Raw genomic sequence first — 15,434 nt, forward strand, 5'->3', positions numbered from 1 at the left:
GGAAAATGGAGACAAGAATGGCCGGGTTGTTGGAAGACCCAGTGAGATCCTGCGATTGGAAAGTGCTGTGTGTTCGTTGGTATTTGTGGCACCATTTTGTAAGGTTGCTCCTGAAAGGCCAAGACCTCCAACCAACAGGACCTGAGTCATAGAACATGTGAATGTTCAAGCTGAGAAGAACTTTGAGATCAACGGCTCCAGCCTCTCCCCACCCCACCATCTTACAGACAAGGAAACGAGACAGTGAAAGGAGTTTGCCCGATGTCTCTGGTCTCCCAGGGAGTTAGAGGCAGGGCTGGACTTCGAACCCAGGTCTCTGAACTTAGGACCCAGGGCAGAATGGGCCCTGCATCATCTACCCTGGAAACTCCCTAACATTCTGAAGACCAGCCTGGGCCACCGTCTGCCGGATCGTGGAGTGGCAGGGCTCCAGGCCTTTCCCATCCTAGCCAATCTCATGCATTTCGCCTCAGAGAAGAAAGCTTTGGAGCCAGTCTCCGATTTGAATCCCAGCTCTGCCACTTATTAGCTGTACGACCCCAGGCAAGTTATATAACCTCCCCACACCTCAATTTATTACCTGTTAAATGAAGATAATGATAGAACATGCCATCCCCTAGAGTTATAGTAGGGATATGTATGGCAGGCAGAATAATGGCCTCCCAAAGATGTCCATGTCCTCCTCTCTGGAACCTGTGATTCTTACCTTACATGGAAAACGGACTTTGCAGATGTGATCATAAGGACCTTGAGATGGGGTGGTCATCCTGGCTTATCCAAGTGGACCCAATGCCACCACAAGGATCCTTAAATATACAAGAGGGAGGCAGGAGAGGCAAAGTCAGAGAAGGAAAAGAGAGGACAGAATCAGAAGTCAGACTGATGTGATTGCTAGAAGGGGGCCATGAGCCAAGGAATGTGAGCAGCTTCTAGAAGCCGGAAAAGGCAAAGACGCAGGTTTTCCCCTAGAGCCTCCAGAAGGAACACAGCTCTGCTGACACCGTGATTTTAGCCTAGTGTGACCCATTTTGGATTTTTGACCTCCAGAACTGTACTGTAAGATAATAAATTTGTGTTGTTTTAAGCACTCAATTTGAACATGTATGGCAAAACTGAACGGTGCCTGGCACTGAGTAAACGGTAACTATTCTATGTCCCAGAATCGCAATTTCTGGCCTTCTATCCCCTTGTTCCCACTGAACAAGTTTGCATTGTCAGACCAGAGCTAAGACCTCGGCTTCTGGCAGCAGAAGTGGGGCAAGGCAGGGAATCGCATTTTCTCCGCGTGGCCCTGACTTGCAGATGCTGAGGTGTGGGACCTCTGTTCCAGGACTACCCCCCACACACCCCCCGCAGGGGTCTGTGGGACCGTGCAGAGGGAGACTCAGCAAACAGTCTGCCTGGGCTGCCACTTGGCCAACCCAGCTTCCTGCCTGTTGTTTGCAGAGTGGGAGGGAGGCCGCTCCCCTGCTAGGGCAGCTCCTGGTGTCTCAGGCTGAGAGAGCTTCTTTTCATTTTTGGGGTAGAGCTTGTCCCAGCCAGCATATGGGGGATTTCAGAAGCTTACTGGTTGGACTCCAAGCTACTTGCCACTGTTTTACCCTTCTCTTTGGTTTATTACTGAAATAATTATTATGGCTAAATCTGGGATCCGACATTTGCATAGTTCTTTAGTGGCCAAAGCATTTTCACAATTAACTTAGTATGTTGCTGTAAGGCCAGCTGGCCAGATATTCTCCTTATTATTTTGCCTGAGAGAAGACTGCAGCTCAGAGCTGCAAACAGCTGCCCTGCGTTCTCCAGCCATTAGTATTTGGTGTTCGCAGGACTGGGAATCAGGAGGCCTGGCTTCTAGTGCTTTGATGGTGGCCTGTTGGCCACCAGCAGCAGGGCCCTGACTCCCATGGTGCCTTGTACTCTGCTCAGGACTTCTTAGCTTCCTGGCTTGGGAATTTCAAGGCATCAGGCTAGGGAGTGCTGTTTGACAGCACCTTACCAAGCAGGAAGGTTTCTTTTCTAATATACTTATTAGGTAAGTATATCTTATACTTATACACACACACACACACTAGCGTGTCTACTCCGTTTCATTGTAAGATATTTGGCTTAAACTAGCCCAAGACCCTTGTTACTAATATTTTAGAGAAGGAAGTCTTTCTGGATGGAGGCCTATGGAAATACCACCACCAACAAACTGGGCATATCTCAGAATCAGACGTGGGGTCTATCCTGTATTGTTAGAGGTGTCGAGTGCCCATGGATTGGACTAGCTGCCTAGTGGGTGAGGGCCCACCAACATAGGCCCTTAGTCCCACTACTCTCTTCCCCTGATCATGGGAGTCTCCAGAAGTGGGTGACCAAGTGGCTGGCCCTGGGTCCCCTGACACATGTGACAGTGCTGCTAGCTGACTGCAGGAGTGGATTTTGCTCAGAATGATTAGCAACTCATTTCACAATTTATGTCCCAACGTCGTACTGGTCAGTCTGCACTGGGAGGACTCTGTCCCCTTGCTTGGTCTGGCACATAACAGACACTCAACAAATATTTGCTCAATGAACGACACTGGTGCACTAACGCAAGTGTCCCCAGGATGGTAAAGAGTCATCTGAAGGAGCGGGCCTTGGGAGACTCAGGAAACTCTTAAGCATTTGGCCCTGGATCACGGACCCCGCTCAGAACGTTTCATCTGAGAGCATGTGGTGCAGGTCAGGATGGGAGACTGGGGGTTGGGGAGGTTTGGACTGATCAGGGGAGAGAGGAGCCCCCCCTCCCAATATTTCCTATTTGGCAATTTTATTGTAGCTCCTGGTGGTAAATAGAGCCCTAGTTTAGACCCTAGGGCAGGGCATTGTAACCAACCAAATGCAAGATTCTCTCCTGCCCCTCTGCCTAGGAGACTAAGGTGACGACAGAGCTCACCTGTGACCAGCATGAGCAGGGGTCTGGCTCCTTGGCAGGCACGCCAGCCTTCTGAATTCTTCATCTTTGCAGTTGGAGTTGGGTAGGGGGTACCACAAAGTCAGAAAGAAGACCAGTAAGGATCTGTCAGCATGCCTTCTATTTTCTAGAGCCCAGATCTCCAGATCTATCCAGGAGGCAATGCACTGATTCCTCTGTGCTTGTCCCAAAGGCACCTTGGCTGACTTGGGGAGAGTGGCACCTATTGCAAAAGGTTGTTACCAGTTGTTGGAAGGCACCTGGGTATACTGCTGTTTGGTTCCAGAGACACTCACCCAGCCTTCCATGGGAGTGTGTACAGACAGACGATTTCTAGAAGACCCTGCTTGAGAAGGTTCTTTTCTGTTCTAAATAGTCCCACAGTGATTTTCTAGTCCACCAGGGACTCGAAAGCCTTGGTAAGTTCCCTCCTCTCACTCTTCTTTCTACAAACACAGTCAATATTTCCAGCTTCAGTCATCTTGCTTCAGAGAAGACCTTCAATCAGCTTTCTCTTAGCCATGCCTGGGATCTTGCTGGAAATTCTACCCTGCCCTGTTGGAGTCCAGGTGTGGGAAAAGGGCAAAACTCTAGGTAAGTCCCCTTTCTATCCTAACACTTTTTGGGGATCACATCTCTGGGCTGACTGAAGTCACCTCATAAAGGCCCTAGCCTGTGCCAACTCTTTGAGGCCCTCCTTCTACTCTTTCAAAAGTACCCTCTCAAGGAATCTATTTTCCATCCAACTCAGCAAACTCAAATGCTCCCTTCTGAGGGGCAGAGTCCAAGCCAGGTACCTGCAGACACAGTGTGGAGCTGAGTTCCGGATTCTAGAGAATGCTACTTTTACAAGGTGGGGTGAGACAGTGGATTGCTCAAAGTTCCACTCACACTTGGTAGACAGACTTCTGCAGCCTCCAGCGTTCCAGCTTCTACCCAGCTGGATGCTTCTCCCAACTAGACTCTGAACCACGAGGCAAATAATATATCAACATAAGATCGTAATCAGGTTTTTATTTTCACAATCCCCTACTGTCCAACTAAGTTACTAAGTTGTAAGTGCCCATAAAGAAAGGACTAAAGGTCTTATTGCAACTTGGGTCTGGAGGTTTTTTTAATCCTTTTTTAGTTCAACATAAATGAGAAAGAGAAAATACTTCTGACATTTTCAAAGAACAGAAATAGGAAAGTATATTCATATACATTCAACATATACTGCGCATATTGGTTACTACAATACAAAGCAATGATTTTTTAAAAGTGTAGTTCGCAAGATGGCACGGTTAATAGGCTCACTGGCTTCCATCTGGGTGGTTGCTGGGGGTGGCAGTCTGGTCTTCCATCGATACAGTACCACGTCAATGGAACAGGCTGAGCTTGGGCGGTGTGGGGGCGGGGGGGACAGCTGGGGGCATCGAGGTTGCAACGAGCCCCGAGAAGTCAAACAGTAGCTGTTAGGGCTTTCTTGGTAGCCTCTGTCTGGTGAGTAGTTGGTGGCCCCACCAAGTGGAGGGGAGATTGGGGACCATAGAAAAGATCCCGAGAAAGACTCTTGCTCTGCAGAAATCCACTTGAGGGATATTGGGTCCAGGAGCTGAGCTGCCAATATCAGTGAGAAGGACAAGCTGCATGGGGATCCCGTCAGCAGCAGCAGGATGGCCATGCTGGGCACCCGCTTTCTTCTGTGCAAATTCAGGATGAAAGACTAGGAGGGGACTGGGGACCTTTTACTCTCCTCTCCCAGGAAAAAGGATCAAGAGTCAAAATATTTAACATCTCTTTCTTGTTTTGAAGATCAGAAGGAGATAACCCAGATCCTCTGTCAGCCCCCAGCCAGCAGAGAAGACTTTGGTTTCTAACAGTGAAGAAAAATAAAGATAGTGACACAATAGCTATTGCATATGCACTGCTTCAACTGGGGAAAGGAGACCACTATGTCTGTCACTGGTACAAGAGAGAACTGGTCACAATTACAATGTCTAAATAAAATACTTGGAACAAAAGGTGCAAGTCACAATTCAAATAGAACAGAATCTGGTTAAACATTTCTCTTTAAAACAAAAATTCCTTTTGTTTTTATTTATTAATAATAATAACAATAATAATAATAATATCAACATTTACCAAAAACAATTCCTACATGATACAGAATTAAAATAGGGGCTGAGGATGCCCAGGGAGGAGGAGAATGTTAGGAGAGAGACAAGACTCGAGACAACCTCCTATTCTTCTTGCTTGTGACAAAGAGGCTGAAAGGGAAAAGCATACATAGATATACATATACACGTGTGTGTGTATATATATATATATGTATATATATACATATATGGAGACAATTCTTTTTACAGCACAATATAAAATGAGGATGAAAGGTGACACAAAGCATAGTGCCCCACTGTTGGGTTGGTTCAGTCCATGGGTAGAACCAGCAGGATGGTAAAGGGAACCGACTTTCCAGGTTACAAGAGGGGAGCTGAGTATGCAGCAGAGAAGGCTCACACGGAGACACTCTAACCAGCACCCCATCAATGCCAGGTCACTTGCAGCCTCCAGGCTAACGTTCTGATCTGACCTTGGCTGGGCCAGACATGTTTCAGTGGATCCCAGCACTGAAGACTTCCCCAGGTTCCACTTTTGCTCTCCAAGTGCCAGAGGCCATCACCCCTACCACTCTCCCTTTCTCCAGCCACTACAATTCCAGAGGATGTTCTCCTTTAGAATTTGCTCCTGTGGGGGAGCAATGCAAGGCCCGGAGGGTGCTCTGTGGGTGGAAGCTGGGAGAGGAGTGGCTCTGGGTCCCCTGGCCTCTGTACTCTAACTGCTTTGCCCTTCTGTCTCAAAAAAGAAAAGAAAGGGAAAAAAAAAAAAAAAGACACAAAAGAAAGAAAAAAAGAAAATCACCTCCAAAAGAAAACATATCAAAACCAAAACAAAAAACAAAATAAAACAAAAACAAACCAAAACCCAAACCAAAGCAAACCAAAGCACCAACTCAAATACACCAAATACGCTTTCACAAAAAGTGGCGAACATGGATTTCCTGTTTATTTCCTTGGTGACTTGGTCATACAAGCAAACATGGCAAAACCCCCTCAGAACCCAAAGAACAGCACACTGATGAACCAAACGTGAGGAAAGGAGCCACGACACTCTGGGTGGAGAGAAACACAACGGCAATTTGGCGCAATGCTGCTAGATACTGTTGGTTTAAAGTCAACCTCTTCATTCCCGAGCTGTACACAAACCTACAACAGAGCAGACACACAGGAGGATTAGTCTCCAAAAAGAACATCTCAAATATTCAACTGAAAACTTTTTTATAAATGCAACTGGTTTACTTTACCTCAGGTATTTTAAGAGGTTTGCCATATTGAGGCTCTAATATGGATTTGCCAGATGGCTTAACTTGCCTCAAGTCTTTTCTGTCAAAGAGTTTTGAAAGACAGACCCAATACTATGTACTTTTAGGCATTACTCCAGACAAACTGGTCAATTTACCCATTTTCTACCACCGGCCTCTGATCACCTATTCCCCCTGTCTAGGATATTCTGCCACAGCACAGCCTTAAAAAATATGGCTGCACATGTTTTCTTGCTGGGTTTTATCTTTCAGGACTGAGTTCAAGGACTGCCTTCTTTCCTTATTACCCTGGCCAGGGATCCCCTCTGTCCTCTGAAGCTGTAGCTCACTGACGGTCTCTGTGAAGGCTACAGCACCGATAACACACGTGCCTCATCCCCCATAAGTAAACCAAGGGACTCTGGCCAGCATTTCTTCTGTATGCCCCCTGCCCACACCCCCAAACCACTAGCACAGTGCTTAATGAAAGAGCAGGAAGATGCAAAGACCATGAGGGGAAGAGTGGCATTGTCGACCTCACTGGCTACCACACATGCAAGGAATCCCCTGACAGGATCAGGAGCTGGCACTGGGCCAAAGGGCTGGTCTGGCCCTGGCCAGGGTGATACTCACTCTCCATTTCCTGTTACACGCCTGCCTGTTCCATGCTGAAGGAGACCTCGGGGTGCTTGTAGCTGAGCAGAATGTCTGTAATACACGTTGATGGATAGCAAGAGGAGTTTAAATGCTGGCTGCCATCAGTCAGGTCTGAGTGCTCATGACCTCCTAGACTCTCCCCGCATTCTGCACGACCAGAAAGAACATGTGAGATTTGCAGGGAACTAGGAGGGAAGGTGGGCAAAGGAGAGAGAGGAGGAAGAGAAGTCTGAGCACCCTGTAGCTGACTCCCAGACCCAAATCCGGGCTCGTAACAGGCCCTCAGTGTGTTTAGTGACTTTGGGGTGGGGGCCAGGATTCTTCCTATAGTCTCTAAGTGTTTCATTGTTCCCTTTTCCTTCACTGTTTCCCACCATCAAGCACTATCAACTATGGTAGTGTGAGAGAAGACAACCACCACTCCTTCTGAAAGACTTAGCTCTTTAGGGGAGAAGACAACTTTACTGCTAGCAGACACTGATTACCGGGAACTCTCTGTGTTCCAGGCATTGTTCTAAGCACTTTAAACTCACTAAGCCAGTTAATGTCACAGCACAGTCTAGGATATAGGCTCTACTATTTCTGCCACTTTACAGAGGACAACCTCAAGCCTCAGAAAGGTTAAGCTCCTTGCCTGTGGAGCCTGTAAAGGGTGCAGTCACAATTTACTGCAGACCTGGCCATTTCCAGGGCTATGCTTCATATTTATTAAGACACCTTCCCTTTCTTGGTTCTAAGGAGAGGTAGAAATATTCCATTAGAACACAATGCTTCTCATCAGAACCAGAAAAAGAGTTATTAAAGGACTATCTTCACACAGCATCACAAACAGAAATGTGACACCCCTGCTCTCAACCAGAAGACATGCTCCTTCAGGCACCCACATTCGGGGGAAGAGAAGTGGGGAAGGGTTTTGTGTCCAGAACCCCATGGGGATGCTGTGGCTCTGCCTTCCCATAAACTCTTTATACAGAAGAGGGGAGCAGTCACTGGTGAAGATGGCGGGGGGGCCCTCCAGGAACTTCTCCAGGGTGCCCCACGTGTAAGGCCCCTTACCCTCATTTTCCCCATCCTGAAACTGCTGACTCCCCATGAGCGAGGACTGACTGAGAACTGCATCCGACATCCGGGCAGAACTAAGTGCTTTCCCAGCCACGAGACTCATTCCTGGCAAGTTATCCAGCTGCACCTGCAGACAACATTAGGAGAAGAAGTAAGGACACCAGACAATGTGCCACTGCCAGGTGACCCTTAGAGATAGCTGTTCCCTCTAACAGCCCAGGGAAAGAGCAGTCCCAGGCATCACTCCCAAGCAGTACCATCCAGACTCCCTTCCTCTGCAGTGCCACCCAAAGGGGGATGCTGCAGTGGCAAGAGTGTGGGAAGCTGCCTCAGCTTTCCCCCACAGAGCGGGTAGGGGTGGAGGAGGGCGTGGTGAATCTCAGCTGGTGGTCAGATGCCCTTGACACCTACATCGCCTTTGAAAACCCTATTTCTGACCTATCCCCATCACACTATCACCACTAGGAGTCTGTGTTAGGACACCAGTGTCCAATAGCACTCTCTATGAGGAGGGAAATATTCTTTATCTGCCCTGTCCAATACGGAGCCACTAGCCACTAGCCACAGTGGGTACCGAGCACTCGTAATGTGACTAGTGTGACGGAGGAACTAAATTTTTTATTTTATTTTGTTTTATTTTACAGACAGTTTCCGACTTAACGATGGTTCGACTTACAATTTTTCAACTTTACAATGGTGCGAAAGCAGTAGGACTTCAGTAGAAACCATACTTCAGATTTTGCATTTTGATCATTTCCTGGGCTGGTGATATGCGGTACAATCCTCTCTCGTGATGCTGGGCAGGGGCAGCAGCCGCAGCTCCCAGTAAGCCCCGCGATCACGAGGGTGAACAACCGAGACACTGACCCCCATTCTGTACCCAGACAACCATTCTGTTTCAGCATAGTATTCAATAAATTACATGAGATATTCAACACTTTATTATAAAATAGGCTTTGTGTGAGACGATTTTGCCTAACTGTAGACTACTGTAAGTGTTTTGAGCACTTTTAAGGTAATCTAGGCTAAGCCACGGTGTTCAGTAGGTTAGGCGTATTCAATGCATTTTCGACTTAGGATATTTTCAGCTTACAATGGGTTTCTCGGGATGTAGCCCCATCATAAGTCAAGGAAGATCTGTACATTTAAATTTGAATAGCTACATGTGGCTAGTTGCTACTGTATTAGGCAGTGCTGCCCTAAGAGTCTGCTGTAGGAAAATGAAGCTTTGCTGAGCCAGACTAGCTCCCTTTATCTGAATAAGTTCAATGTAGCTACCAGAAACCTAACTAAGAGCCTAAGGGTTCACTTGCTGGGGCTTGAGTTTAGACTGTTTGGGGAGAAGTTCAATAACTAAGACTAGAGGGAACAGATGATAACTACCCTTGATTCCTCAGTCTAAAATTTGGGGTATAGATTCTACTGGAGTTAGGGACTGGTCTGTTAGGGTGGTCCGAAGACATGCTCCCATAGTTCCCAGAGGTGCTGGACTCTGGTTGAGAAGAATGGAGGAGTAGATGCTACCCCACATTACTAAGTTCTGTTTTCAAGGTTGGGACTGGTAGGATCCCACCTCGTAGAAGCAGGAGGAGACCAACATACGTAAGCATCATCGCTGTTCTGAATCGTGTGGTGTCTCTGGAGGGTCCGGGGCCTGTGGTGCTCATTGACTGAGGGGCGTGCTGGGTACCCAAGTCCATTGTGATCTGGCAGCCCCATTGCTTGTCCTGGAGAACTTCTATCCATGCAGTTCCCTATGACAGACTCTGAGGAGACAGAGCAAAATAGGGTCAGCAGACCTAGAGTTTCTCCCCACACTGTCAACTCCCATCAAAGAAATGTCTTGCAAGGGACGATAAGCAAGGGTGAAGACCACATGTGCACTATCTGCTAATCCTCAGCTGGCTGGTGATGGCGCTTAGAGGAGCCTGGAGCAGATGGCCAACCCTAAGTCCTCCAGTGAATATGAGCCTCTTTATGAAGGCATCATACCCTTAAGAGAAAAATCCCACAGATCGGAGGTTGGCTGGATCACAGTGAACCTTTCCTTTTTTCTTCATTTCTCTGTTGACTTGACAGTGCTATGTTCCCAAACCTAGACGCACATAAAAATCACTCTTGGAGCTTTCAGGAACCTCTAGCCTAGGAGGCCTCCATTCTGTGGATGCTTTTTCTCTCCTTCCTTGGCTTCCATCTCAGTGTACCATCCTGCTCCTCTCCTCTACTTCTCAAACTACTGCTCCCAACTCCTTTCATGGCTCCTCCACTCTTTACAAGCAAGCATCCTTTACATTTCTATCCTTGATCTACTCTCTCTTCCCACACTTTGGCAATATCATGTATTTTCATGGCTTCAACTATATTGCCTCTATGTAAGGAATTACTGAAATGCTCTTTTAAGCTCCAGATCCATAATTCCAACTATTTACTACATATCTTTCCCTGGATAGCTAACCAACATCTAACACTTAACATGTCCAATTCCAAACTCATCGACTTCCCTCACAAACAGCACCTTTCAGACATCCTTGTTTGGGTGTCTATTTTCCTAATCTTCTGGGTGTGAGTTCGTAGGGTCCCTGTTGATTCCTTACTTCTGGTTCCACATCACCTTAAGTTTAAAGAATCTACCTCCGCAATACTGGTCACTTCAGTCCCTTTCATTCCAATCTCACTGCTTCCACTGAAGCCCTATTACCTCTTGCCTGGATTACTACAATAGCCTCCTAACCATCCTTCCACCACTACCCTACAAAGATTAATCTTTCTATAGGGAGCCCAAACACTTCATTTTCACAGCAGGGCCCCAGCCTACCTTCCAATGAGTACCTCACACTACTCTCCCCTATATTTTAAGCTCTAGTCAAATGGGACCACTTAGCTCTTCCTACCCATTCACAAGTCTGTGCATTTGCTCTCACTGTTCCCTCTCCCGAAATGCTTGATTCTTCTACTTCCATTCCTGCCAATCCAAATCAACTCATCCTTCTAGGTCCACCTCAAAGGTTTTCATCTTTATGAAATTTCCCTTTCAAATAGAAATAAATCTTTTCTTTGTTTTGTTTGTTTGTTTGTTTTTGTTTTGTTTTGTTTTTTGTGAGGAGGACCAGCCCTGAGCTAACATCTGATGCCAATCCTCCCCTTTTTTCCTTGAGGAAGATGGGCCCTGAGCTAACAACCGTGGCCATCTTCCTCTATCTTTTCTTTCTTTAAATGTCAGAAGACTTTACTGGACTCTGATTACTCTAACATTATTCCTGGTACAATGTTCAATTGTGTACTTCTCTTAATCATTCATATTAGACTGTAAGTTCTTTGAGGACAAGAATTGTATCTTACACATGTCTGTGAGCCTTCAGTGTTCCAGAACATTGCCCTATACTCAGTATTTAATAATTATCTCTTTAACTGAAATTAATAAATGCTCTCTTAATACTGGTTACTAAGTATAATATTGGTCAGAGTCATGCAACCCTATGGACTGGATTTTGGAGAGAAATAGGAGTTCAAGAGGAGTGAATATTTCTTCCTGACCAAGGATGGTCAAGAATAACACACCTAGGTTGACAGGATCCTCCTGGTAGCACTTTTGGCTCCAGTCCTTAACAGCCTGGGATGTGAACATATGTTTTGTTTGCTTGGTTGGTTTTTTTGAGTTAAAGCTCCTGGCAACTACTGGGCTTATCTCCTGATGAACTGGACCTTGGCAAAACCAGGTTTTAAAAATGATTTTAATAGGAAACACAACCCTAATGCTAATTAGCCCATTCCAACATCTATTTGAATAATGAAAGCAAAATGTACTGCTTGAGTATTGGGTAAAGGGTTTCAGGTCTCTATATTCAAATGGTCTCCTATAACAATCAAGGTTAGGCCTGGGCTTAGGGGCTGAGGTAGGAAGGGAAGGGAGGGGAATTAACTGACATGCATGTTGTTGGGAATGCAAACATTCTGGAGAAAAAGGAGAGGGGGAAAGTTTCCCAACTACCAAAGATAAAGGTAAGTGAGAAATTCTTTGAAAGTTCTCTGAGCAAAGAGGCCAAAGGACCAGCCAGAAGGCAACTCTTTTGCTACTGAAAGCTAAAAGCCAGCAGAGAGAAGACAAAAAAGTCTACACCAAGACTTGCTTTGTGGGACTATGTCGCCCATTCTACCTACCTAGCCCAATTCCTCTCAGTGGGCACTGCTCACGTGCTGGCCCCAGGGCCAAACAAAAACCACTGGCAGGAAGTGATGCAACACTGGCTCTGTGGAGCAAGGAACTGGCTCTCTGGTCTGCTTTCCCAAGAAGCAACACAAGTAGCTGCTTTTTACTTTCTCAAAGTATTTTCTAATGCCTATATGCTCTTCTTTGATAGCTAACACCATCTACTCAATTCTTTTTTTCTGGATAATAATGCTGGATGCAAATCTCATCAGTTGCACCCCCTTGCTCCCCATAAAGACAAACATGACACCTCTCCTGTTTAAAGATTTTTTTGTGTGTGTGTGAGGAAGATCAGCCCTGAGCTAACATCCGTGCTAATCCTCCTCTTTTTGCTGAGGAAGACCGGCTCTGAGCTAACATCTATTGCCAATTCTCCTCCAAAGCCTCCATTTTTTCCCCCAAAGCCCCAGTAGATAGATAGTTGTATGTCATAGTTGCACATCCTTCTAGTTGCTGTATGTGGGACGCAGCCTCAGCATGGCTGGACAAGCAGTGTGTTGGTGCGCGCCCGGGATCCGAATCCGGGCCACCAGTAGCAGAGCGTGCACACTTAACCACTAAGCCATGGGGCCGGCCCTGTTTAAAGATTTTTAAAGGATCATTATCAAACATGAGGAAGGGGCAAAGCTAACAAAATGTATACATACAGTCCTGGTTCTTGATATTTAGCTCCTTCCCACTTCTTCTAGAGGGCTCAATGTGTGTGTTTGTTTGATATGTCTGCTGTCTCCTTTCTCTCTCTCTTTTTTTGAATTTATTTTTATTCCTGAGAATGGGGCTTCTCCAAATCCAAACACCCACCCCTCTTGTGGGCCTGCCTTTGGGAAGGTCACATGGATCCTGTCCTCCTTTGTCAGCTCTCTTCCTAGCCTTCAGGCCTGGTGCCAACACACCTGAAAGTGCCAGCAAGACAGAGCAAGCTACTGCTTCACAAATCATTTGGTGACCCTTCCTGACTCCGCAGCCAGAGCTCATGAGCACAAGCTCCGGGGTCACGAAGACCTGGGCATGGATCCCAGCTTCCCCAGGATTCCTGCTGAGTGAGATCTTGGGCAAGTTACCTGACTTCACTGGGTCTCAGTCTCTTTATCTGTAAGACAGGACTTCCTCCACACGTATGTAAAGTACTGACTAGAACTTGGTACACTGTAAGAGTTAGTCAAGACTGATACCCATCTCAGCAATGTTATTTCTTTTTTTTTTTTTTTAAAGATTTTATTTATTTATTTTTTTCCCTCCAAAGCCCCAGTAGATAGTTGTATGTCATAGTTGCACATCCTTCTAGTTGCTGTATGTGGGACGCGGCCTCAGCATGGCCGGAGAAGCGGTGCGTCGGTGCGCGCCCGGGATCCGAACCCAGGCCGCCAGCAGCGGAGCGCGCGCACTTAACCGCTAAGCCACGGGGCCGGCCCGGCGATGTTATTTCTGAGTGGATAAGGACATACTGAGCCAGCTGACAAAAACAAACAAAGAAACTGATTTTTATCATAGAACCCTACTTCCAGAATTATGGGGACAATTTACCCATGTGTTAGTGAACAAATGAGTTACTGAAACTTTAATTTCCAGAGAAGAAGTCTCTGGTTTAGGAGAGACCAATGCAAGTTAAGAACTAGATGAAAAAGAAGCTTATTAATATGAGTTGGGTAATAAACCAGGGTTCTGTCTGCTCAAGTTTCAATGTAATCCATAGGTCAAAGATCTGGAAGGGCTAGCACCTTCTGTTTGGCAGATATACTTGGAAGGTGTAGAATGGGAGACAAGGAGGCATAAAGGAAAGAATATAAGACTAGGGAATCAGAAAACTTGAAGTCAGGATCCAGCCCCATCACCAACAGGGTGTCTGAACTTGGGTAAGTCATTTAATCTCTCCTAACCTTAGCTTCCCTATCTGAAAAATGAGGGTTGTCTGGGGCTCAAAAGACAACACATGTGAAAGCGTCTTTCCAAAATTGTCAAAGACTACGCAAGTATTTTCAGTAAGAATCTTGACTCCTGAGTTGAGAAGTCTTTTGTGACACTCTATAGATGAGACCCACTGACAAGGTTAGGGGGGTATGAGTAGACTAACCCACCGACCAAGGGACATGAAAATTAGGCTCAAATCTTTGGCATCTTTTACGCCAATTCAGCAGCCACAGGAATTGTCAAGCTCACCAAAGGATATATAAATAATGGGGGAAGAAGACTGCTGAGAGGAGTGTTCTTGGGTATTTACCAAAGCAGAGCCGGGAGCATACTGAAGGGAGGATGATCCTCTGACAACAACAAGAAAAAATTCACAAATGGACACAATGCACACCACCCACCTGGCCAGGGAACTCTGGGGCAGCTTGCACAACTCGCTATTGAATCTATCAATGTTGACTTGTCCTTACTCATTTACTGGGTTTCAAGAGAAAATGAGAGAAACGAGATGCGTGTATATACCTCTTCAAGATCCTGAGGAAGGAAGGTAGACCTACCTGGAGGGTAGACCCTCCCAGTGTGTCATCATTTCACCCCTCTATGAGGCCTGAGGTCCTCTAATATTGCTGCAGCTGACCAGGCTCGGAGAAGAGGACGCGGTTTTCTGTGTGAGTTCAAGTTGGTAATCTCACCGTGTAAACTGGTTATGCTGTTGTACTTATTTATTTGCCAAGTGAAAAAAATCAAGTGTGTGTAATACTATAGAAGGAAGATAAACCTTATTTCTACTTCTAGAGTAGCAGATAGGGAGATTATAGGCAGGTGGGGCATGGATAGCCCTTTAACTTCCACACATTTGAAAGAAACCTTTGGCATGCTGCCTGCTCAGTGCTCTGGCAGTGCCTGGCCCCACTGATTGGTGGCAAACAGCCATAAAGGAAATAGGTAATCATGGACACTGATATGACGGCACTTAATCTTCCTTGACTAATGCCAGTGATCCCTGTTCATCTACCTTTACAAAATTTTAGACAGATCACAGTAGCTCTACTCTCTATAATTATACCTCTTACAGCACTCATTACATAGCATTCATGTTTATGAGCTTGTCTTCCTTTCCCCCAGTGGAGTGTAAGGTCTCTGAGGGCAGGTTCTTTATCTTTTCATCCCCGCATTCCCCACAGCACCGACAACAGAGTCTTGTGCAACCTAGTCATTCAATAAATTTTGTTGACTTTGCTCTATCATGGAAATAACAGATGAAGTGTTTTGGGACTAGTGTGAAACTACACAGAGATGGAGGTTATCATTAAAGGAAACTG

The 15,434-nt window shown here is 46.1% G+C and overlaps 1 protein-coding gene across 7 annotated transcripts in view; it reads right to left on the reverse strand.

Moving 5' to 3' along the window:
- Positions 1–4,034: 4,034 nt before the first annotated feature.
- The window catches only part of SIK3 (SIK family kinase 3), a 238,002-nt gene continuing 226,602 nt past the window's right edge, over positions 4,035–15,434 (reverse strand). For all 7 annotated transcript variants that reach the window (XM_087433723.1, XM_087433724.1, XM_014785134.2 and 4 more), the window contains 4 exons: positions 9,600–9,763; positions 7,992–8,124; positions 6,912–7,082; positions 4,035–6,183 (listed from right to left, as the gene is read on the reverse strand). In XM_087433723.1, coding sequence (XP_087289849.1) covers positions 6,925–7,082; positions 7,992–8,124; positions 9,600–9,763 — 455 coding nt within the window. In that variant the 3' untranslated portion in view covers positions 4,035–6,183; positions 6,912–6,924. The remainder of the gene's footprint in view (positions 6,184–6,911; positions 7,083–7,991; positions 8,125–9,599; positions 9,764–15,434) is intronic.

This window comes from Ceratotherium simum, chromosome 7, assembly GCF_057802395.1.
Source record: "Ceratotherium simum simum isolate JZ-2026a chromosome 7, ASM5780239v1, whole genome shotgun sequence".
Classification (NCBI taxonomy): domain Eukaryota; kingdom Metazoa; phylum Chordata; class Mammalia; order Perissodactyla; family Rhinocerotidae; genus Ceratotherium; species Ceratotherium simum.